Below are 25,366 nucleotides of genomic sequence, written 5' to 3'. Positions count from 1 at the left end.
CTGAATTAGCGAACTTTCTTTACTTAATTACTCGTAATTAAATTTTACGTGGTTGTTTGCAAAATGGTAGAGGACTTTTTACCTGTGGGCGAGAGGTTTTTCGCCTTATGTCAGACCACCCTGTACATATAAAGAGATCCATATACGTATTCAAAATATTTGCAACTAAAAATAATGCATTAATTTGTGATGTATCTTACATAAAAACAATACGCATATTTTATTTATTATATATGTCGGGGTACAAGACCGATAGTGTGTGCAGGTTTTGTACCCGACAATATATATTACATTATGTATTGGATGCCTTATTTAGAACGCATTAATATTTGACAATAATTTCAATAATCCTTAAATCTTAATTGCAATTCTATGATTGCAATACATACTGACTGTGACAAATTAAACATTAATTATTATATAAGGTGCGATAAAATTTGCCTTATATTAATATCTACATTTATCGTCGCCATCCATCGCGGTGACGTTCTCCGGCCCCTCCTCGAGTTGAAGAATAATTCTGTATCATGAAATAAATTATTTTTAAAGATTAAACTTTCGATGTACTCGCGTGTTTCAATTCAAAATAGGAGAAAACATCTTTCTTAGGTAGCAAAATTAGTTATAGAGGATAGGTATTTTCATTATAAGCTTTGTCGATAAATGCATAACAATATGCACAACACGGAATTAATAATACATAATGCATACATAACACATTGACAGAATATTGATAAGAATCTTGCGAAGTCTAAGAAGAAATAGGATATTGAAGTTAACATTTTTTTTAATGTATCTATTGGATGCAGATGCAATACTCACACATTATTCTCTTAATAAATTTTAGATTAACTTTAGATTAACGTGACAAATGTGGTACAATTCGAAAAGAATAAACATCCATAAAAGAAAAATACATGGAAGATACTTAAATTATTAAATTATATTAGATGAGGATTTATTTTTTATAAACAATTTTCCTCAATTATATTTTACGGTATAAACGTAAGAAAACATACCCTTCGTTGAGTGTGATGATCTTGCTGCTGTATATTCGGGCGGATATTCCGCATAGATTGATGATTATTATAATGAGTACGATGTTGTTGATATTCTAAAGGTGGTGCAGGATAATTCGCAATAGGCATTCCGAAACCAGGCATCCATGGTCCCCGCATTTGACTTGAACCGACACTACTATAACCGGCTCTCCATTGATAGTTATCGCTTCGATAGCCTGCAGACAAATGCGAGTAGCACATTAATACAAGAAAAAATTTAAATAGCTAGCTATATATTTTTATTATTTTTACCTTCAACAGCAATATAAACTTATTATAAATTATACATATTAAGTTTTAATTACAAAAGTATTATTTATATACCTACTGTGTAGGAATTAATAAGTGAATAATTGATAAGTGCGTAATTATTTTCAATAACTGAGGTAGATAGAAGAAAGAGCTCCCTCTTTCTTCTATCTACCTCAGTTATTGAGACGGACAAGCATAATATATTCGGCTAAATAAATAGGAGCGTGCCGGCACGTGTCTTTAGTCCTCAAATAATACACTGCATGTGTAAGATTTAGCAACGCCACTGGATAAGCGTGTGCTTCGTATTTGCCTGCATCGTAAAATATCATAATAGCGTTACCAGATCCATTGTTAATAACGGATTGTTTCGAAAGTATATATATTTCGGGTATGTAGGTAGCGCAGCTATTATATTGTATATAATATACAATATAACAATGTTATATCGTATGTGAATTATTATTCATTTCTTAATCCAATCTCAAACATAAAATAAACTCTCTAAATGATCAAATCTTTTTGCGCATTCTTTTCGTGAATACGTGAGGCAAGAGAAGAATTAGAAGGCAGATATAATAATCGGCAGTATATCCTGACAAAAGGACAAAACAGTCATGAAACTCGCGACTTCCATTTGAATATTTATGACTCGCTTTTAAATTGCAGAATAGTTAGGGCTTTACAGAAATTCAAAGAGAATCTCAATAAAAGAGAACATTGCGAATGGGGTAGTTTGTTGTTATATCGCTGTAGGTAATCAGGGAAATCAATTTTAATTGGATTGCATACGTAACACGTGCGTCTGTAGATTTCATAATAATAATTGGAAATGACCTTATCACAATTGATGTTTTGTAAACTTGCGAATTAATTGCTAATCAAATAATTTTAATTAATATCTGACAAATAATGGGTTTAATACGATAAAATTTCAATTTAAGATTTAGTAAGCGATACGATTAAGGTAAACGTTATAACATTGAAAAATGGAAAATTATGATAAACAGTAACTTCTTTTAATACTTTCTTGAAAATGAAATCTTGTAATACATAAGAATACGTACTTTTTTATATCTTTTTCAATTCCTCCGTCAGTAACTATAAGTATAAAGACTCTTTCATTGACACACGATAATTATATAGTTCATTTCAATTGAAATCGTAATAAAAGACGACAAGTACTGTATAAAATATCATTCATCAAATATCGACATTGAAAAGGTCTTGCTTGCATTTAAATATCAGATATAGACCATCACGGTGTCTATATTAGAGAAAAGGAAAGAAAAAGAGGCAAAGTCCTCCTATTCTTTCACAGTAACAATAACATCCCCCGTAGACTTCAGGCAACTCATGCTATACAACTCTTGTGATAATCCTCACCCTCGGCTTCGAATAGGGGCAGAGAAAGAAGGTTTAATAGTTTACACATTGGATCATCCCTCGTTATTGTTGCATTTATGATAATAACGCGTCTTTGCAGCCAGCTCGCGCGTTACTTGGCTCGTTCTCAACCCTATCACAAATCAAAGTCACCCACACGCACATATTATTGTGTTCAGGCAACTATAACACTCAATTAGATGCCAAATTAAATTCGAAAGAGAATCGCATAATAAATAACAGGTTTTGATTGTATGAGTAATTTTTCGTAATTTATATATCAACTAAACGATATCATATCTAATTTAAATGTAATAATATTAAGACTTGTAGTTCAATATAATAAATTGTTCATAGTTTAGTGACATAGAAATTATTAGAAATAAAAAAGATAACAAACACGATAAAAAAAAGACGATTTGTTCATATGTATTATGTATGTACATGTATTGCGTGGGTATCTACTAGCCATGAGTATTGGATTGGATTGGATTGCCGCGTCAGCAGTACAAACACTCGAATCTCGATGTGGGTCGGCTTCTCCCGTCCCTGTTTCAAACTGAAATTACGCTTTCCCGTCTATGTTCGACCTGCTATCACCATTGTCGTAGACCAACATATATATTTTCATTCTGTTCTCTCTCTTGATTGCATCTTTTCTCTATATCGAGTTTGTGAATGATATATTTACGTCAAACACCTCAATATTTTAATAATAAAGATCACATTTCTTAATATGTATTGTATGTAGTGTAATGAGTTAGTAAATTAATAACGTAGTAAATTATTATTAATAACGTAGTAAATGTTTACATGGAACATAATTTTCTAAGGATTCATAAGAATATTCCATTTTTTTTTGTAAATAAAGGTACTTATAGGTGGAAGTTGTTATATATTAGATAGAAAGCATTTGTTTTTATAACGTTGCTTAATTTTCTGTATGACACAAACCATATGCAATATTAAAGCTAAGGAAAGATGGCAAAAAATGAAAGAAAGAAGAGAAAAAATCTATATTCGTATACTTGCAAAAACAATGCAATGTATCGTGCGCACATATTCTCTCTTTAAAACTCAGTGCATCCAGTATAAGATGGCGCCATCAGCGGACCAGAGAAACCACTCGGCGATTTCCGGTAGCTTTGTTCCGCCCACTACTTGTAAGCGGGGAACGAGAGAAGATGACGAAGAAGAGAGGGAAGAAGAGAAGGAGGAGGAGGAAGAGGATTGATGGGACTCGAGGCTGAAGACGCGCTTTTGAAATTGTCGGCATGCGTACGTGAAATATAAAAAAGTGTCTTCCCTATGAAGCCAATTAGTTAGGCAGGCAGTAATCTCTTTATCACTCTTTCTGCCAGCTCGTCTGGTGCTCCGTTGCACCCTCTCTCGCGTTCGATTCGTTTCATCTTACGTTGGCATCATCCCTCTCATTTTCTCCTTTCTCAAACATTCTTTTCTTATCGTTTTGTATGTTCGAATATTCATGCCAGTGTTTGCATCTTCACAGAAAATAGACAAACCAACTAAACAATTTAAATTCTTCTTCTTTCCTCCCATTTTCGTTTTCTTACTTTCATTTTCTCATTTTCTAGTTAGGTAACGAAAGTTTTCGAGGAGACATCTCTCTTAACGTCTTAATCAGTCGACATAACGAAACGAAAGCATTTCGGCATGGCATTCTTAACACTTCGCAAGATTCCTTTTCATTTCCTCCTCATCGAACTTCAAGCCTTAAATAACATATCGTAACTGTTGTTAGTATAACAACGTATTCTTTTTTAGCTGCAAATATCAAATATTAAATATTTTTTGCAAAAGCAAAATAGGTTATAAAAGTATGGTACATATTGAATATTGAAATAATATTAAGCTGAATTATTGTCGTAGACATAACGCATGTTTATCTCGATAGACGACAGTAGCAACGTTTTCGAAAACGTAAATATTCTGTTAAACGTTCATCCGTTTATCGAAACAATTCAATCTATACCTCGATGAGCTTTGGGAATCAGTAAAACCGAAACTCAAGTGCAGAAAAGCTCCGATTTCCAATCGGCTCGTGAGTATTTAGCAGAGCTTTCCAATTGCGTTTCGATATCGATGACTAAACGAGAGTTTCATAGCAGTATGAAAGAGAAAGATAGAGAAGCCAGCCACTCATTCGTGCTAGTTTCTATGTAACTGATTCTGTCTACGTTTAACGATCGATTTACTACTGGCATTCATCAAGGACATTGAAATCAGTGAGGTCGCCCCTAATCTGAACATTTACCAAAGTATTATTAATCAATTATCAAGGTATAAATTAAAGTGCATCTCGCGCGCTGAGACAATAAAAAGTACTCTAAGTACTCTAGGCACGTTAGCGATTTATTAGAGAATATTAAGAAAAGATACCAGCGACACGTTCAACTCGACCCATCCTACCTCTATACAAGCGTTGGCTAAAACTTTACCGGACATCCTGTATATCAGGATTGTGTACAAGCCTTTCTGCAGCACTCTGGTATAATTATTTCAAATTGTATTGAATTTATTTCAAAATAAATTCTTGTTTCTTTTTTACGTGTTTGAAAAGCTAGCGTCGAAATTTGTAAACCATATCATATGTCATGATTTAATAATAAACATAAGCTTGTAAAAAGTGTTTTACTAGTGAGTGAACACTAATAATGAATAAGCGACTAAAAGCTATATGTTACTCTCCGTACTCAGCAAATCATTTTCAACTTAGACTGAGAAGTTCTCTCGGCGTCACTCACTCTTGGCGCCTTCGTACTACTTATTCCGATCGATGCAGCTGGACAGCACTTTCGAGATGTGTGACTGAGATACGAAAAAATTTGTAATTTCGAGATGAAGCCACCTGAGAGATGACAGAAAGTCATAGCAAATATGGAGGACAAATATTTTGATGACTATATTGCCATACATCATGCACGAAAAGCAGAAGTGCACGAAAAAAAAGACTTGCACACATCTAATAAAATATTAAGATATCTATGTTAATATGAGATATTAACAAATATCTGAGCGTTTAATGATAAATGACAGTTTTTAATGACAAGTTTAATGACAAATTTATGAAAGCACTAAAGAATTATCTTATGTTATGCCAAAGAAAATAATTGAAGAGTATTCGATGTGTCTAATCTCTATCCGAAAATGAAAAAATTGAAACGCAATGGAAGATAACATAATTCAATGATGCTTATCTTTTGTGTATGCGAACTACGTTCGCTTGCGAACACGGAAGAGACACAATTCAGCAGCAGTCGTGTCAGAGGCGACCAATAAATTTATCGAGCGGGTGTTGGCATGGAGACTGCCGGACAGAGCTCGGTTGGATGGCCCAGAGGGCGATGAGGGCTCTCGAGAATCCTCCATGAGACCGTCACGGAGAAATTGGAGGCAGCAACGGCACCGATGGTGCTGGAGAAGAAGCAGGAGAGGAGAGACGTGTTCAAAGGTAAACTGTACATAGGTACGCGGAAATGAGAGAGAGAGAGAGAGAGAGGGGAGGGGGGAGGAAGAAAGAACAGAAAGAAAAGGAAAGAAAGAATACTACTAAAACCGAAATAGGAAGAGAGGAGAAAAGATATCGATTTCTCACAGTAATCCAATCAACGCTGGCGTCTTATCTGGCGCCTTTGCTGGCACTTTAGCTCTTGCTAATGATGATACGTCCATTTACTGGCATCGTGTAAATAATTTTTAGTTTTCCTGCACAGCTAATAAAATAATTACATATTGCAAAAATTAACTAAATTTAATTAAAAATTATCAAAATGGAGTTGATCTTTATGATTGTGACTTTAGCTCCGTATAGAAAAAAAGATTACAGCCCCTTCAAAATCATTTAACTTTCGTCTAAAAAGTTTTTCCATAAAATCAATATTTATTAAGATATTTTAAATGGTAATCTCAAGTACCTTACTCTGTACAAATAAATGATTTATTTGTCCGCATGAATTTGGTGCGAGGCACTGCGGTGTCTTCTAATGAATGACGTGACACGCAATGTGTTAAACATTTTTAATTATTTAATAGTTTTCTTTTTATTTTACATCAAATATGTAACATATAAGTTATTACAACTTTTCAAAAGCACGCGCGCACGTGTATATTATCTAGTGAAAGAAAATGAGAATGGAAAGAAATACAACAAAGAAAAAGGAAGAGAAAGAATAGAGAAGGAAGAAGTTAGGATGTTTATATACGAATGGGTATGTTAGAAAAAGAAAAAAGAAAAAAATGGTCATTGTGCAACGGAAACCGCAGGATACGGATAAGGAGCATCTTAGAACTGTCGAGGATGCTTCACTCTCATCATTCTCTCTTTTCGTACTATTCCTTAATTCTTCGTTCTCTTTTCCCTACTTGTTCTTTTATATCTCTCACAGTAAATATGCCTCACCCATCCCATCAAAATGCGTTTCTTGCAAAGGAAATTATCATCTTTCACAAATACTGTATCGACAGAAATACTGGCAGGAATATCCTCTTTCTTTCCTTTTAATGGATATCAACATCGCTTGTTTCTTCTTCTCTCTCTCTTACATTCTTACGTTTTGTACGTCACAAAACTTTCGTACAAGTTACTAAATCAAATGTTTTTAGATAGAATTTTCCCAAGGTTTTTGTAATAGATATATTTTTAATTGCAAATTTAGTGCAAATATGTGTAAATTTTTTATATCATTTTTTCTGAAAATAGATTCAAATAATTCGCAACGGGTACACTTGGGGTCATTTTTTTGGGGTCATCTTTTTTTACAAGTAATGATATATTAAAAAGAAAAGCATATGTTTTCATTTCATAAATAATAGATGATAATTATCTATTAAACAGTTGAACTAAAAAGTCCGGGAAATGGAGAACTGTGACATCAGACATCATTTTTTATTTGTTGTGACTTAATAATATTCTATTTATTTATTTTTATTTATTATTTTTTTAAATTCCATTTATTTATTTATTTTTATATACAAATTTAAAAAGATTTTGAACATTTAATATTGTTGCACTAATAGCTAATGTACTAGCGTTACATAAATAAAAAGGATTTGTGTTTTTTACTTTATAGATACGATTAATATTGAATATCTTTGTGTAGACAAGACATGATCTAAATTACATTGCAAAACTGTTAAGGTATAAGAGGCAAAAAGTCACTTCGAAGATTCCTTTGTTAACGATGCCTGACCGATCACACATCACTTCTGTTAAGTTCTCGAAAAAGACGAAACTGGATCCTTGAAGAATAGAACGATAGATCAACAAGCCAAAATGGCTTGAACGAAATCGTTCGAAATGAGAAAGGCCCATCTGAAAGGATCTTGACCTAATCATGGACTTTGAGAAATCTGATACGGTTCATAAGATTCGGAACGTGTCATAAACCCCAAATATTGAGCGTGTTTTACGCCATTTCACACCTTCGATGACGAAAAGGTCAAAGAGAATTTGCGAGTTTAAGAAAACAATATTATAATATACGCTAATACAAAAGATACATTACGTCGAAATATCATTACATATATCGTACATTATTATACATAAAAGCCAAAAATCATCAATGCCAAAAAATCAATCTAATCTTCGAAAGTCGAAAGTGCGTACTTTCATGATACTCCTTAAAAACGTGAATTAATTATAAAAAAATAAGTTTTTCTTTTTTTCTTTTGTAAGATAGAATTTTTGACTAATTTTATATTATTCTATTTTGTATTAATTTTATAATATATTTTATATTTTAATTATAAAAAATGGTGATTAAAGAAACTAACAAGACATTAATTCAACTAGCTTACATAAAAAATTGCTCAATGCGATGGTGTCTACAAAAATCCGATTCGGCGGATGATCTTCACCGTTTACTATGAAAAGGCACAATAGAAAAGATTGAGAGAGTGGTGAAAACTGAAGAGGAGGCAGGCAAGTAAAAAGGGAAAGAAGTTCCGAATTCTTATCCACAATCCTTGTTCCCTCACTCCGCGCGGAAATGAGGTGGAAAACCGCACCCTTCGAATGCCGACTCACCTTTTCTTTACTTTCCACGAGAATTTTAGCGTCGAATTTCGAGCACTACTGCGGTTTCCCGATATTTCAAACGCGTCTTAAGCAAACGTACCTTCTCAGAGCAGTCAAGCACGAGACAATTATGCCAAGTTGTAATGAAAAGAATCCCGTACACCATGACGAAATTCCATCCACTATGAAAAGAAAATGCATGAGAAAATGCTGTGCAACTGACTTCAGAAACTAATGAAAAATTGTGTTAACAAGAACTATATGCAATATATTCGAAAAAATAAAAAGCACGAAAGATAATGTTCAATGTGTATTCACGAAAAATAAGAATGATAAAAATTTATGTAGAAAATTTTTAACAAAATTTTCTTTTTAGTAAAGTATTTCCGCATAAATGTATATTATTCAATATATTTTATATATATCTCTCAATATATATATATATATATATATATATATATATATATATATATTGAGATTGTTTACACGAAATGAAATTTTCTGTTCGGATTCAATCATGTCGTTTGCTTTCACTCTATAAATTTTTTGATCGTAAAAACGGATGTACCATGAGAGTTGTCGACGTTTTTGAATTAATCTCATTCAATTGCTTCCTTTATAGAGCTATGTTCTCCCTCATATATCGTATAGCAAGCCATTTTAGCCGCTTCTTGGCTTGAAGGTTAATTGAAATGAAAGCAAACAAAGAGTATAGAGGAAAAACTTAAAAGAACATGCCTCCAAAACATAAGATATAAAGACAGCAAAGAATTTTCCTAAATCATATGCGAACGTACAAACATATATTTGACAGTAAAATATAAAATTTACAAAATTTTTGTATTGAATTGTAGCTTTTTGAATATTAATAGCACCTGAAAACTTAAATTATCAAATACTGAATTGACTGGAAAGTTTGTGCCAATTTTCTAAGCAAAATATAAACTTTGAAATATTTCTTTGATAACACTTTTATACAATAAAAGTGTTAAACAATTACAGGTATTATCATATTTGATTTGTGAATTATTCTATTGCGATATCCATTCTTTTCTATAATATTCGAACATTATAAAGAAGGAAGGGTCGGAAAAGAATAAAGAAGAGGAAATTAGAATGTGGAACAGGTGTATTGCTTGATCTCAAGCAAAACATTCTTTCACAACCTCTCGGATATACGGACCATTTACTTTTACGAGGTATTACATGTAAAGAGGCAAAAGAAAGATTCATTCATGTGAATCGACTACACAAAGCGCAGAAATCTCGGTCTCTCAATCTACAATTCTTTATGAAAATTCCAGCGACGGCAAACCAGTTACGAAAGGCATTTCGAGTCACATCAAGTACCCACGATGACGTTTACAATATTTAAATGAAATATGTATATGAAAAAAAGACGAACGTATGTGTGAAAAAGAATATGACGTAATGTTATAAATTTGATACGACTCGTTGAAACGTTTTTGGATTATAATAATAAACACACTGATAATAAATACCCTGATAAACAAAATTAGAATTTCTCAATAACGTCATTGATTAATCTCATATTGTGCAACACAAATAACATTAATTATGCTATAATTGATATAAATTCTTATAATTTAATCAAACACACTGATAATAAATACATTGATAAACAAAATTAGAATTTCTCAATAACGTCATTGATTAATCTCATATTGTGCAACACAAATAACATTAATTATGCTATAATTGATATAAATTCTTATAATTTAATCAAACACACTGATAATAAATACATTGATAAACAAAATTAGAATTTCTCAATAACGTCATTGATTAATCTCATATCATTGTGAAACACAAATAACATTAATTACGCTATAATTGATATAAATTCTTATAATTTAATCAAACTTCCAAATTAATTTGTTAAAAATTGGATATTGTAATTAAGAGCTTGTAATTAACATTCAAATATGTTCTTATAATGCTCGTATAATCACAATAAAGAATCCTAACTTTTAATTAATAATCAGAAATTACATTGACTCGTCACAATACAGAAATCGAAATCGATATTACAGATGGTCTAATAGAATTTGATGCTTTAAATTGAGAATTGGACATGTTAGGGGAGCAAGGGTAGAAGAAATAGTCCTTTCTGCCGGACTTAAAGCTCGTTCAAGCGAGGAATTGATAATCAAAGCAAACCAGCTAAAGATCGATTGAATAGTCCAGTTCACAAATTTTCACTTATCTGTTTGAAAATAACATTTTCGTATATTTTAAACCCTAATGAAATCAGCAATGTCATTAGCTTCCTTTTTGTCATCATGCTATTCGCACTCTTAAGCAGAAAAATGTCATCTTTGATGAAACTGAGTAGAAATAGTCATACGTGTACATGTCCTTAAGTGACAGGTGATGCTTCCACGTTAATGAGACGCAGTGTAATTAGTGAGACTGTCTGTCTGTCGGGTAGAGTCTTCACGAGAGGGCGGATCCCTCTCGACGCCTTTATCCGCTTGCTCACCCTTCGTTCTCCACGTATCTTCAAACCACGGTTTCTTGTTCAGTATAGATAAGAAAATGTGCGTTACTAGCCGCGAGAATTAAAAACTGTTTATATCAGAGAAAAATATCCAAATTACATATTTAAAACAAAATAAATTGATAAAAACCTGAGCATTATTCCTGAGCACTGTCTACAAAAATAAAAGGTAAATACAAAATATACTTAAGCAAGATGCAGTGTGTTCCATTAATCTGGGCACAGTATTTGTCCGAATTGAGTATTTGGTTCTGCAGAAGAAACTTGTAACACCCTTATAACAACACCCTTTCAATCCTATCATAATAAATGAACACCCTTTCAATCCTATCATACAGCGTCACTTTCTTTGGGTGAAGACTGACTTTTGCAATCGTTTGCAGTTTTATCTCGTTGTACTTACGATCTCTTGTACTCGACATTATTGTAAACAACTTTTCATCTCTTGTGATCATCAGCTTCGAAAGTAGCTCGTTTACCAACGTTTAACGCCATTTGTGGAGAATCCGAAGGAACTTTCTGATGAACCCAATAGCTAAATTCGAGCGATTCAAGCAATTGCGCATTAAATGAGGAGAGCACATTATATTTTTTTCCCCTAAGTAAGAAAGATAATCCGTGCACACGCACACGCACACATACGAATGGGTTAAGCATACCAGCGAGAGTGGTGCAAGTTAGTTTCTATTAAAGCTATTCACAGACAGAGCTATCGCGCAAACAAAATAGCTGACCCCACTTTCAATGGACTCTGACGAATGCACTAGAGGGTTCGCGTCCCTGACGCGTGGATTTTGTGGGTGGGTTTGTGAGGGCGGGAAGGCCGATTTAGAGCACAATACGGCTCAATGCCGAGGAAATTAGCCGCGGCGCTGCCAGTGACGCCCGTCATTCCCACACCACGGAAAATAAGCTTCATGCCTTATGTCCAACGGAAAACCACGCTATCGATATTATCATTTATCAACCAATTTATATCACGTTCGATATCATCGTTAGCCACTGCTAACACCACCTGGCGATATCAAGATATCAGACCTGGCGATGTCAAGATATGTGCTTCAGATTCATGTGACCGAACCACTTTATACACCATATGTATGATTTATAAATGTACTCATGAATTAAATAGCGCATAAAAATTTAAAACAAAAAGCAAAATTGTAAATAGCATTAGTACTGAACCAATTTTATTGCTTGTAAAATTTCGAACATTATAAATTGCTAATGTAATAAATTGCTAATATAGATCTAGTGCCATAACATGTAACTCTTGAAAAAAATCAAGCTAATGGTGATTAAATTTCTTTACATCAAGGATTATTAAATATTCTTTTCACCTTGAAGCAAGGGTCAGAACCGTATACACATTGACTGCCTACCAAGATTCAACGGATAAGTTCGTCATTGCACGCGTAGGTGAATGGAACCCGTCTTTAATGGAGATTTTATGATGCGCAGGTAGATAAACGTACCATGAATAGGCCGCGATGAGTGAATAGCTGAAGAGACGGTAGAAGAGACGCGTACCTTCCGTTCTATTCTCGTTCTTCCGTATTCTTTTTTCTTTTTCAAAATTTTTCACGTGTGTAAATTATTATACGTATATCTCGTATTGTCTAGTAAGTTAGCACTCAAAAGTATATTGCTATGATCAATTGTCACATCGACTTAATAAAACGTCTTAACATTAAATCGTTTAGTGGCACAGTAAAAAAGTTATACATGCATATAATAATCAGATATTTAACAGATTATTATATGCATGTATAACTTTGAATCAATGATAGATATTTAACAATCATTGATTCATATAATCTACTCACTGAAAACGGAAAGCCTCTATAAAACCTTTTTTTTTAATCATCAATCTTCTTTCAAAGTGATATATTAAAAAACACATATTAAAAGAGTTGCGGACAATTTCAAAAACTTTGTTAGTTTGATGCAGATCGTATTATACCCATTTCCCTTCACCATAGCCCCACGGCTTGTCTTATATATAGTTTCTACATGATTTCGAGTCCCTACTGCTGCCGCGGCTGCTGCTGCAGCAGCATGAGTGTTTGCAGTCCACTTGAAACCAGTCTCGGAACAGGTAGACGCGTGTGTGTGCGTACATGCATGTGTGAAAAGAGAAAGCTGAATTGAGATGAAAGTAAGAGAAGAGTAGATACCAATGGCACCAAGGTTAAGGAAATTACTTAATTTATCTTATGAAAACTTGCTATCATTCGGATATATATCTGGAAAATAAATAGACAAAATATATGTTTCTCTTCCTTGACTAAGATTTATTCTATTACTCACTCGTTTACTCGCTATCTTGCTGTCTCGACATCAGCAGCACACAGCATACATAGCATTAATAATATTATATAAAATATGAGTACAAGTATACTCATACTTGTACTTCTGATATTATCGGCACAAAAAGCCTTCATATAAAAACGCGTATGCATCTAAATATATAATAAATGTATATTAGGTTGGTCGGAAAATCAATGCGGATAGTTTCAGCAGAATTCAAACGCAAAACTTTTCTTAATGCAAAGTTTTGCGTTTGAATTCTGCTAAAAACAATCACACGGAGTTTCCGGTTAACTCAATACATACGTATATTATATTTTGTCAGTGCGCGCGCGCGCATACTGAAAAATCCGTATGGATTTTTTTTAGCAGGATTCAGATACAAAACTTTGTATTAATTTTTAATGAGTTTGCGTTTGAATTTTGTTAAAAGGATGGCTCGGCACGAACTTTCCGTTTAATTCAATACTTTCACATTTTCTAATAAATGGATTTCCCAAAACAAACCATTAATCCAAAGAAACTGATGGTTTATTACTTGAGATATAGCAATGATAAATATAAAATAAAACTGTTGCATTTATTTATTATTATAAATTGCATTTCATTTAGAAAAACTTGGTCATCTGAATCGACCAGCTTTTATCAAACAACTATACATTATATAAGCCAATACATACATACGCACGTATGCCCGCACGCATGCAAGCTGTATTGACAAACTTCATCTCAGTTACTCACTTCAATCGCAATTATATAGATGATGTCAGACATATGAAACTTTCAAGATGTATCTATTGAATCGTACTTCTTTTTAAGAAAGATCTTGATTATTATTTTTTAATACACGATTCTAAGAAAATACGGTAAAAATTGAAAATAAATATAAGCAAGAAATTCCTAATTATTCATCACATGAAGCATTTTGAAAAAAATATTTCACTGGAAAAATTAATTTACAAAATAGCTCAATAGCTATAATCCGGAAGCCATGATTACTGAAAATAGCTCAAATTTAATTTTTTATATTATATGTATATTAATATTTTATAATTTAATAAAAATCTCGATTTAATAAATAAAAATCAACATATTTCGGGATACCAATGCTTTGCCTTAAAAATATTAGTTAATAAATAAAATAATATTGTGCGTTCACACATGCTAAAAAAAAGATACATTTCTTATATTCTTTACAAAAAGACCATTTTGTATCCTCGACATTTATTCACTCGAGGGTTCGCTTTTGTCTGCGCGTGACATTTACTCCCCTCGGTAAATAAATCACACATAACTCATTATATCACAATTTTATGTTCGCAACTTGAAGATAGTTGACCGCGATAAAACTAAAATAAAACAAAGATACACAACAAATAGAAAATATATAATAAATACAAAGCTGCATAATGTTATCAATTTAATTTATATTGATAAAAAGCACAAAAAAATAACTTCTCGGATAGCAAGTTTAAATAAAAAATGAGGCAAGTTGATAAATTAATGAATATAATATATAAATATTAATATAATATATAAATGCTTTCATTTTTATTAAAATCGTTTTCTATCATTTCTGCGCGTGTGTAGATATTACAACAGCTTTCGTGTCACAAACAAATGCAACGAAGAACGTAATGAAAGTAGGAGAAGGTAGACCGGGAATACAATATATAAAGGGTGGTACGAGGTAGTCACGTTTGCTAATTGGATAATTACGGAGTACGCCGCGTTTGTTTTATAATTGGGCAAAACCAGGGAACCGTCAGTGCCTCGACGTGCCAAACAACAAAACGGTCGGAGTCACGCTCTACGTGACGAACTACCCCCAGAGCTAATCCAGGGCTGAGGACTCCACAATTTCGTACCCCCTCTTCTCTCTACTTCGCTCCCTTTCTTCCTTTCTCCTTCTCCCTCTACCCACGCTCGTGCTTCTGAGCCTTTTGCATCAGCCAGCATCATTTCTGACTTGTCGATTCATCGTTTGTCCATCTACCAATCGTCCACCACTATCCACTTTCCTGATGCAAACATCATGAAGGCAACACATTGATTTGTCCTTTGCAGTTTTAAAGAACGAAAAATAATAAAAAATGTAACGACGACTTATTCCCAAATCTATTCTTTTACAAGATAAAAAATAAAACCGGAATTGAAGAGTAAAAAGTAAAAAGGAAAGTAATTTTCTCTAGTAAATAAATATGTTCATTAATCATATGTTATCAAAGTAGCTATTAACAAAATGTAAAATTAATAAATTCTAAAAATCAAATTTTCTGCAAAATAGAGATTCTTTATATAGAAATATTTTATTCTACGTCTCTCTCTCTCTGCAATTTATTTTTACATAGCTAATTATCTCATTTACGTTTGCCACTACTATATCTTATGTACGAAATAGAAAAAAAGAAATATATAAAGTTTATATAAGTATAATAAATATCTTAAAAATAAATAATATATAGACAAGAATAATAGCAAGCAGCAGGAGAAACTCTAATTAGAAAACGATTGACTGATTGATTGACTGACTGCCTGACTGACTGACTAACTAATTACGAAACGCTATTTCGTTAGAGTCGCCAAGAGCGCGCTCTTTTCGACCCTTCAATACAGTCCCTCCCATCTTCGCGCGGTATTACGTCTCAATGTAAACACATTCCGTGAATTGCTTATCTATGACAACGATACCGATGACATCATTGAGGAGTATTTTTTTCATCTTCAAACTATTAATTTATTGGCGAAATAAATAATGTTTTTATAATATCATGTCTAGATGCGACATCGCAAATAAGCATCCATTCCTTAAATTTGTTAAAAAAATTTAAGTTATATTTGTAGTAATTTAATATTGTTTAATCTATTTTATATTAGTAATTTAATTTTATTATATTTATTATATTATTTTATTATATTATATTTAATTTTATTATATTATATTTAATCTCTTGAGCATCATAATTAATTCTATGTTTTAATTTTATACGTCATGTAAGTAAATAATAATTATATACATATAAATAAAACTAGTCATTACTTGATTAAAATTTTGTAAATCATATCGCGTCTCGCACGTCGAGGCAGTAGGCGGAAGTGCTCTAGGCATGGCAACGACCTATTAAAAAATATTAGAGAAGGATACGAGTGACCGTGCCTTATCCCTTCTCTTGCTGCACGTTTACGCGTTGTGCTAAGAGATACGACTGCTACCGTGCCTAAAGCATTCCGCTTACTGCTTCGGCACGCGAGATGTATTCTGATTTTGATCAATCCTGATCAATAACTCTTTTACATCGCGAAGATCGCGAAACGATGTAGGACTTTCCGGTTCAACTCAACTCAGTCCATCTCCCTATGGGTGTTGGCTACATTATTATCAGACACTATATATAGCATGTGCTTCAATTTCTGCGCATGACATTGTTTTCCATTTATGCAATTTTCATTGTCGGTTTTAAAAGGAAAACTATTTTATTATTAAACGCATTTTGGACATTTCTCATGAATCTAGTTTATCTTCCATTAAGAAATTTGAATTGCTAGTGCAATCTATATATTTAGAATTTAATTTTAGGATTTACTACATTAAGGAAATTGATAATACCAAGTTAAATCTCTAAAGGATCTCTCAAAAGCACACCAGATACCATGTAATCACTAAGAAATGATATTGTTTTAATATCAATATTATTCCCGTATTAATTTGGGAATTATATTATTATACCTGTACAATTAATATCTTTCTAAGAACAATTTTAATATAATGGCATTGAAAAATATATGAGTCCATAAAATAGATTAAATAAAATCTTCCCCATTGTTTTAATGTCATTATTTTACGTATCGGATAAGCATATCATATTTTAATTCCGAATATAAAATATATTTTTGTAAAATGAAAAAGGACTTACCATGAGACTGTTGATATAATGACTGTTGATATAAATTCATTGGTGGTGGAATGTTCACATATGCTGATAATCTATTATGATTCATGTGGTGTCTGCACATAAAGATATTATTTATTAAAACATTTTGTTTAAACATTACATTAACGTATGGTTCTTATTTATATTGCTACATTATATTATATTTAATATACAGATGTCTCATTCAATCCTCACAACTATTGATGACATTGAAAAATATTTCAGATAAAATTTAAATAGAGAGGAACATAATCTGATACACAGTTAACAGTTTGTTTTTTGTAGACAGAGATAGTAAAGATAGTGATTATAATAATAAAAAGAGATACTTACTCGAGCATTCTTTGCCCTGATTGTCCCAACGAAGCGGTTTGCGAAGATCGAGTGAAACCAATTTGCGGCTTCCACTGATTTCCATTATTGCGATTCATCATTTCAAAATCTTGTGGTTTTAAAACTCGTGGAGGCTCTTTAGCTCCTTTTAATTTGCGAGCAGGAAAAATATGATTAGAACCGTATTTAGGATCCTTGTAGCTAACACTATAAATAAAAAGAAAATATATGTATTTAGAAGTATCAGTTATAATTACTAAAAACTTAATATTTCTGAAAATGTATGCATGTATAAATGTATGTATGTGTGTTGTATAAATATATACGAACCAGCATATTTGATTATTCCTGACTGGTAAACTTCTTACAGGTGAAGGTAATGTTCCTCCTTCAGTCACGCAGTCTTCTGATAAAACTACAGTGCCCCGCATACCGTCTATACTTATCTCAACTTCTTCATTAAATCCTATCTGATTTGTATAAAGACCTTTTATAAAATTGTAACCACTATTGCCTGTACCAACATATAGCCTGTCGTCACCACGAACATTTCTCCTTTCTAAAAATAAACACGTAACATTAATATGATCATAACTAATATAACTATGATAATATAAATGTCTGTCACTTACTTTCTGCTTCTGTTAAGCTATCGTAATGTGGCGCTAAAGCTTTGAATAATCTTTTCTCATCGACAAATGGAAGCAAAGCTACGCCTTGCCAAGCAAATTTTTTTCCATTTAAGTCGATTTTGAAGTCTTCTGGATAAAAGTCAATAATTGAAGATGTCTGTAAACAAAACAATATTATTATTATTATTTGATATGCACTATCTTAATTCACTCATTAAAAAAAAGAATCACATTTTCACATTTTTCCACATTCTTCAATAAGAAATGGAAACATACGTACTGGATCGATCATTAATTCTGCCCATGGCGCAGGTACATGCTTCTTGCTAGCAGCAGGAAATACACCCATTAATTGTTCTAATGGACGAAACTGCAAACATTGCAATTAAATTGTGATACATATATTTATCGACAGTTATTTACAAGACACAGTTGTTCAAAAATGTTCAATCATACTTACTGGTACAGTGCCCTTTTCGAATTCCGTAGAAAGACCACCGATATTAATGAAGTCACTCGCAAATGGCGCGTAATGATATGGAAAGTACCATCTCCATGATGCGCAACCTTGATAATAATATCGTAACACCCAGCATAAACCTCGTACGTATTGCAAAGCAACGTTATTTCTACAAGCAAATAGAATAAAGAATTCATGTGCAGAGATGTCTTTCAATCTCTCAAAATAAAATTTATTAAACATAAAGTTTTTCTAATAAAAAATTTCTTATACATATAACTTTAGATAAATTAATTTGTAGTTATATTTGTGTGCATGAAAGGACAAAACTTTCTTTGAAAAACTGTTATAACTTGACCTAACTGTTAATAACTGAAAACAAAAAATAGAATAAAATCCATCTAAAAATCTTTATCCATATATTATATATAGTATATTTATCTCATAAAAATATTAAATAATTTATAATATTGTAACATAATTCTGCTGTTACCTAAATACAAGATCATCGGTGGATACATTAAATTTCGATTCATAATATCGATCTTTGAAACCATCTTCCCAAAGTCGTACTTCATCGTGTGACTGCTCATCATCTGACTCGTCTTTCGCATTGACTTCTTCCAATTTACGTTTTTGTCCCGTATTCCCCGCATTCCCCGCATTCTGTGTAATAAATTGTCAAACAAATCAGATGTAATAAGTTATTAATATAAACAGATATGATAACGACTAACGTAAACTTTAGGGCTTCGGCAGACCAGCGCGACGCGACTCGCGACAGGCGACGTGCGATATCCAATGAGTGTACAGCTTTTCTATAAAAGCTGGCTGCCGAAGCCCTTATACGTGAATTGGAAGCTATTACTGGGATCCTATCACATGTTCTTTTTAAAATTTTTCATTTTAGGATATATCTTTATTTCTAGGATTATATTTTCATAAAAACTGTGAAATCTGTCTTTATATTGAATCGCGTAAAATAACCTACAATTACCTCAGGTCTTAACATGCTTTCCAAAGCACGATTAACGTTCTTATTTTCAGCAGCATTTGTATTGTAATTTCTGCCCTGCACACGCATTTGGTAAGCTTCGTAACGTGGATTTTCTATGGGTTTCACTGTTTGCCCAAGAGCCTGCAAAATTATAATAAAGTATATCGTAAAAGCATATTAGAGATTCCTTTTTAAACAATTTATATATATATATATATATATATATATATATATATATGTAGGGTTAAAGTCTTACAGTTGGTGCAAATTGTCCCGTAGGAATCCACTTTGGTTTAAAATTACTTATTATTTCATGCCTCCGCTTTTTATCCTTTTCACGTTGCCTGAATGCCAGTTCGTTTTGTTGCCTTTTCTTAAAAATTTCATCCTCTGCGTCACCAAGATCTGACATTATTAATTGTACACGATCTAAATTAACATCGCCGCTATCAGTCAAAAAACCCTGTGAATATTAAAGGAATTAATAGAATTGTGTGTTTATACTTCAATTTGCCTATTAGAATTATAGACAAATATCTAATAAATATATTTCTAGAAATCTATTTAGTTTAACGATTTAAATGTAGAATTTATAATATATTAATTGTATACGTACCCCTGTTTTGTATACTGCTTTTTTATATAAAGCAACAAGTCTGTCAATTGCGCCTTCTCTGATCTCCAGAGAAGGGAGGTGAGGTAGAAAATCGTTTCCTACGAAAAAACACATGAACACCCAATCATCGACAGCTCGTTCAAAGTCATACTTGAATGGCAAGTTTGGCATGTACAATTCTCTCTCTAAATATTCTCTGAGAACATTTAATCGTACAAATATAAATTGGCATTCGGATCCATATATACTTTCCTCTGGTTTTTGGTTTGGTTCTGCACCCGTACACTCTCGCATTTCATGCCCTAATTGACCACATATATCGCATGGTTTTGGCTTATTCGGTTTAAATTCTTCGCGAATAATAGTAAAATTAGGCTCGTGTGTAGCAAGACCTAACATAATTAGATCAGCATCCGCTCCACACAAAACGTGTTGCGTATTAGGATCATGGTCAGGTTGTGCTATAAAATAGAACATAAAAGCAGAAAGTTTTATACTGTTATTAATGCAATTCTATGATTACGCATAAGGTTACATTGTATAAAAACTTACATCTCTGTCGGCGTATAAAGTCCATAATTTTATGTTCTCCTTCACCTGGAACGTTAGCGTCACTTAATATTACTTTAATATTCCTCCACCCTGGGTCATTATTTAAACGTTCGTGGATATAGTAATGCAAACAGGCTGACAATCTTGCCATGAATGGTGTGCCCTGAAACATTCAATTTTCGACATATAATATTTATAATACTTTTATTTACACAAATCGATATTTTAAAAATCAAAAAGTAATCAGAATAATTTCATTTTTTTAAATATTTTTCATAAATGCCATCCCATATAATATATGATCATATTGGATTATATAATTATTAAGTTACAAACCGGCGTGATACAATTACTATCAAAATGCTCTTCTTTTGGTTTTTCCGGAGGCAACGAGGCACCTTTGAGAACCAATTCTGAACGTATTCTGCCAATTTCATTGATCTTCTCTGTCGTTTCTTTGGATGCTCGAAATCGTCGAGATCTTTGCTGATTCATTTTAGCTCTGGGTGCCTATACAATAATAAATTCCAGTTATATCAGTTTCTTTCATTCTTCCTTATCCTATATCTTTCTTTTATTTTACAAGTAGAAACACTTACAACTCCATCAATTGCCATGTAAAGCAACTTTCTTGGTCTAACAATGCGAAATAATCTGTCAATACATTCGAAAATAGCTTCCATCATTTCGTCTTCGTCTTTAGGAGCTGGCCTGTATTACATCAAGAAATTACATAAACAACAAGTTTTATGCAAGTCGTTCTCAATAAGTTATAAAAACGATCTAAACAGTTTTCTGATAGTTAATTAACAACACAAATTGTAAAGATCATTTTTATGTCATTGCTAAAAAAAGAGTCAAACAGCTAAGGACATTGATAGTACCCAGCAAATATTATTGAGAGCCTATAGGTCAATCATACACAATTACTATCTTCATCAAATAGTTATAAGTGCTGATCGAGCAATAAAAGAGTTAATAGAGATCTTATTAATACTCACTTATCCTCAGGATGTGTACAAGGATGTATTATGCCATTCATATCAAGGTACAAATTATCAAATTCTATCCCATTTGGATTTGGATCTGCAGAATTCACAGGGACACATACTCCATCTGTACTTATTTGCTGAAAAAATAAAGTTTAAACATTTATACATATATATAGATATGTAATTATAATACGCATATGAAAATAAATTGCTGCATATACGGAAGGTGTTCTTAAACTAAGTCATCAAATTCAAGACCACAGTTTTTGAAGAATATAAAATCCTATTTTCAATGGTACAGTAATTATACATGCAACACACTCCATAAAAATTTTTAATTTAATAATTTAATTTAGTTGTTATAGATATTGCATTTTATAAAAACTAAAGAAAAAATTATAAAAGTTCTGAAAAGTTCTGCGTATAAGGAGAAATAAATTATGTGAAACTTTCACTTGCGACTACATACGTTTCACATACGAACGTACACACAACATATATTAATTATACCAAAAAGAGTTCATATGATTTATAAATACAACAGTATGTTGTAAAGCTAAATTTAAGAAACATGATATAACTGTATTAATTTAAATTCAAGTAAAATAAGAAATATATAATTAAGAAATAAATAACCTAACCTACCTTTTGTTCGATGCATTCCACAATTACAGAAGGATATTTTCGACTCAACCAACGAAAAAATGCTGGTACACCCATTTTCCTTCAATTCTTTTTTATACAAAATAACTTGATGAAATTTCTGAATAAATCACAGTATAATCATAAAAGTATAACAATGAATTAACACCTGAAAAATTATCTTACTTGGATCGAGGAGCGATCTCTAAATTGACATTGAGGGCCTCATGCGGTGAACGTGCGAAGCTAAGATATACTAGTACCGCCATCTGAACTTTTCTTTTTAAATCCTTGGATATCGTTCTTTAATTTTCCCGCCGTCCCCCTGTGTATCATGCTTGTCCGATTGCGACTGCGTATTACCGAAACACCGAAAGGATTGGATGCCATTACAAGAAGAAGAAGAAGTCCCGTACGGAAACAAAGGAGTGCTCTTTCCAGTATAGTTATATGTATTTCAATGCTACTGATCAAACAGAAAATTATAATTTTACTTATTAAAACTTTTTAACTGATTATATTTAACTATTATATGAACATATTACTGCAATTATTACTTGAATTTGATTGAACTTTCAACATGATAAACCCGGAAGATATCAGTGAGAAAGAATTAGAAGCGCTGAGAGGCGATGCTGTAGGTGACAGCCTTTGCAGCAACAAATGGATATTAAATACTCTCATGTCGTTATGTGAGGTAATTTGTAACAATAACAGCCAACCTTTATTTGCTGTAGTTGTCATGCATATTAGCAATCGAAACTAAACGACAACATTATGAGGTTCTTTTTTCGTTTAATTGATATTTTTTGTTGAAGGTGTATATTTATCTGTATTTTTATTAAACTTATAAAGCTGAAAAATTATTATTAACCGTGATTTATTTCAGCTACATAAAGATGGCTGGACACAAGAACTGGAGGATCGGCTTTGTATATTATGGGATTTAAGTGTGGACAAAGAAATCACGTCACATCTCGTGTCATGTAATTTTCTGGAAATAACAAAGAATATACTAGAAATTCATGATCATTCACGATTGATTGTATGATATTTATTTCTTTATTTGTTGTATATTATACTTTGATCATTGAACAAACAATAAATTATATTTAACAGTGGATTTATTTAAACAATTAAAATATGTTTTTAGGAAATAATATTAGGTATCATTGGCAATGTATGCTGCAACGATGATAAAATGATTGATACAATAGGTGATGACAAAGACTTGGTAACACTAATACTGAATCGCTTGACCTCCGATGACACAAGAATATTAATTCAACTTCTCAGAATTTTACAGTCTATTTTGTATAGACTTGAGAAAAATGCGGCATCAAAGTGGATAGCTTATTTGATTGAGTTTGAAATTTTTGGAGATGCTATCACCTTCATATTAAAGAGTTCAACCAACAGTAAATATGCTACTATATAAATATATCATGAAAAAATTAGTCTTCTGATAATTTATAGTAATTGAATTTTTGTTGTCAATAGATGAATTATTAACAATAGCAGTGAAGTTGCTCAGATCTATATGCGAGATAAACGTGGAGGAAAAGAATTTCCTGGAGCAACTGTTCAACGTGGATGCTCTGATCCTAGCACTTTTAGAATCCTTTATGCAATTCATATCAATAGAAATAGATAGTTATTCTACGACAGAGTTGACGTTTATCAAACATTGGTTGGGAGTGTTAAATGCTACAATTATGTTAGACTCGTTCAAATTTGAAGACTACGAGGACAATGGGATCGTTGCAAAAGTAATGGATATTATATATAGGATATTAAGACCGTATGAACACTCGTACAATCTATTTCCAATTCGGCAACTAGATATAGGTGTGATTCAAGAAAGCTCGTGTATACTTTTAAACTTCCATTGTGGCTGTAAAAACTTTTCACCGAAAGTAGATCATCTCTTAGTAACTATAATGTTCTCCGTTAAGACAGGTAATGAAATTTTGCAAATTGCATGTGCAATAATCAGCTTTTCGTCTATCCACGTACTTTTATGTACAGGGATTCAACGCTATACACATTCAGATGAAAAAGAGGTAGATTCGGACGAAATATTGGACAAGCTTTTGAACGACTTAAATCAATATTGGATACAATCTATTGGATTTTCAACTGACGAACAAGTCGTAGATGTATTACGTTTGTGTGAGCCTGAACTTTGCAGATATTTGATAAATATTGTACAATCTGATGCCACAACACCTGAAATATCTGAAAAAGTAAAGAGAGCAGTCGTTGCTTTTGAGAAATCTTAAAAATTACTTGTATGTATATTTTAATATTATTATATGTATAAATACATATACATATGTATAAATGAAGTTGACGTATTTTTAATAAATCGCATTTCCATCTGTGATTCACTACTGAGGAGCAATAAAAATGTTTGTGCAGTTTTAAAGAGATTGATGACGGGCGAAGAGAAGTATGGTTCATTTACAATAACGTAGTGCGAAAAAGGTTGTGGGACAAGCAAAATGAACCATTATTAATTATTATATATCACAGGTCTATCTGCATACAAAAAAGGTGTCATGTCGTTAAATTAAAAAGATAGTTATTTAATTTAGTCTGATGTTATAACTCGAATAATTTCAAAAAAGAAAAACAAGCAAT

At 32.2% G+C, this 25,366-nt stretch overlaps 2 protein-coding genes across 7 annotated transcripts in view; one reads left to right on the top strand and one right to left on the bottom strand.

Moving 5' to 3' along the window:
* LOC105286335 (5'-3' exoribonuclease 2 homolog) overlaps nucleotides 1-22,950 on the bottom strand; it is a 40,130-nt gene extending 17,180 nt beyond the window's left edge. The window contains exons 1-17 of one of the 5 annotated variants that reach the window (XM_011351220.3): nucleotides 22,727-22,949; nucleotides 22,091-22,218; nucleotides 21,689-21,800; nucleotides 21,426-21,599; nucleotides 21,090-21,252; nucleotides 20,538-20,998; nucleotides 20,178-20,384; nucleotides 19,922-20,062; nucleotides 19,418-19,590; nucleotides 18,925-19,093; nucleotides 18,745-18,834; nucleotides 18,465-18,621; nucleotides 18,163-18,391; nucleotides 17,833-18,039; nucleotides 17,482-17,573; nucleotides 1,020-1,237; nucleotides 195-520 (exon numbers count right to left, since the gene is read on the bottom strand). In XM_011351220.3, coding sequence (XP_011349522.1) covers nucleotides 461-520; nucleotides 1,020-1,237; nucleotides 17,482-17,573; nucleotides 17,833-18,039; nucleotides 18,163-18,391; nucleotides 18,465-18,621; nucleotides 18,745-18,834; nucleotides 18,925-19,093; nucleotides 19,418-19,590; nucleotides 19,922-20,062; nucleotides 20,178-20,384; nucleotides 20,538-20,998; nucleotides 21,090-21,252; nucleotides 21,426-21,599; nucleotides 21,689-21,800; nucleotides 22,091-22,218; nucleotides 22,727-22,801 — 2,856 coding nt within the window. In that variant the 5' untranslated portion in view covers nucleotides 22,802-22,949 and the 3' untranslated portion in view covers nucleotides 195-460. Of the gene's footprint in view, nucleotides 1-194; nucleotides 521-1,019; nucleotides 1,238-3,354; nucleotides 6,135-15,106; nucleotides 15,589-17,265; nucleotides 17,295-17,481; nucleotides 17,574-17,832; nucleotides 18,040-18,162; nucleotides 18,392-18,464; nucleotides 18,622-18,744; nucleotides 18,835-18,924; nucleotides 19,094-19,417; nucleotides 19,591-19,921; nucleotides 20,063-20,177; nucleotides 20,385-20,537; nucleotides 20,999-21,089; nucleotides 21,253-21,425; nucleotides 21,600-21,688; nucleotides 21,801-22,090; nucleotides 22,219-22,726 lie in introns of those variants that run through there. The other 4 variants (XM_011351222.3, XM_011351223.3, XM_011351224.3 and 1 more) reach the window with 4 other exon arrangements.
* Nucleotides 22,951-23,079: 129 nt separating this feature from the next.
* On the top strand, nucleotides 23,080-25,339 carry LOC105286331. 2 transcript variants are annotated; one of them, XM_011351213.3, is made up of 5 exons: nucleotides 23,081-23,420; nucleotides 23,613-23,768; nucleotides 23,877-24,141; nucleotides 24,224-24,682; nucleotides 24,752-25,339. In XM_011351213.3, exons 1-5 carry the CDS (start codon nucleotides 23,304-23,306, stop codon nucleotides 25,003-25,005), a joined length of 1,251 nt encoding a protein of 416 aa, XP_011349515.1. In that variant the 5' UTR covers nucleotides 23,081-23,303; the 3' UTR covers nucleotides 25,006-25,339. The 2 variants fall into 2 exon arrangements, with proteins under 2 accessions (XP_011349514.1, XP_011349515.1); XM_011351212.3 differs by having other exon boundaries at nucleotides 23,080-23,420; nucleotides 24,224-25,339.
* The last annotated feature ends 27 nt before the right edge of the window (nucleotides 25,340-25,366 follow it).

The sequence above is a fragment of the Ooceraea biroi genome, chromosome 13 (genome assembly GCF_003672135.1).
Source record: "Ooceraea biroi isolate clonal line C1 chromosome 13, Obir_v5.4, whole genome shotgun sequence".
In the NCBI taxonomy this organism is placed as follows: Eukaryota; Metazoa; Arthropoda; class Insecta; order Hymenoptera; family Formicidae; genus Ooceraea; species Ooceraea biroi.
This window is presented reverse-complemented; position numbering and strand designations above follow the sequence as displayed.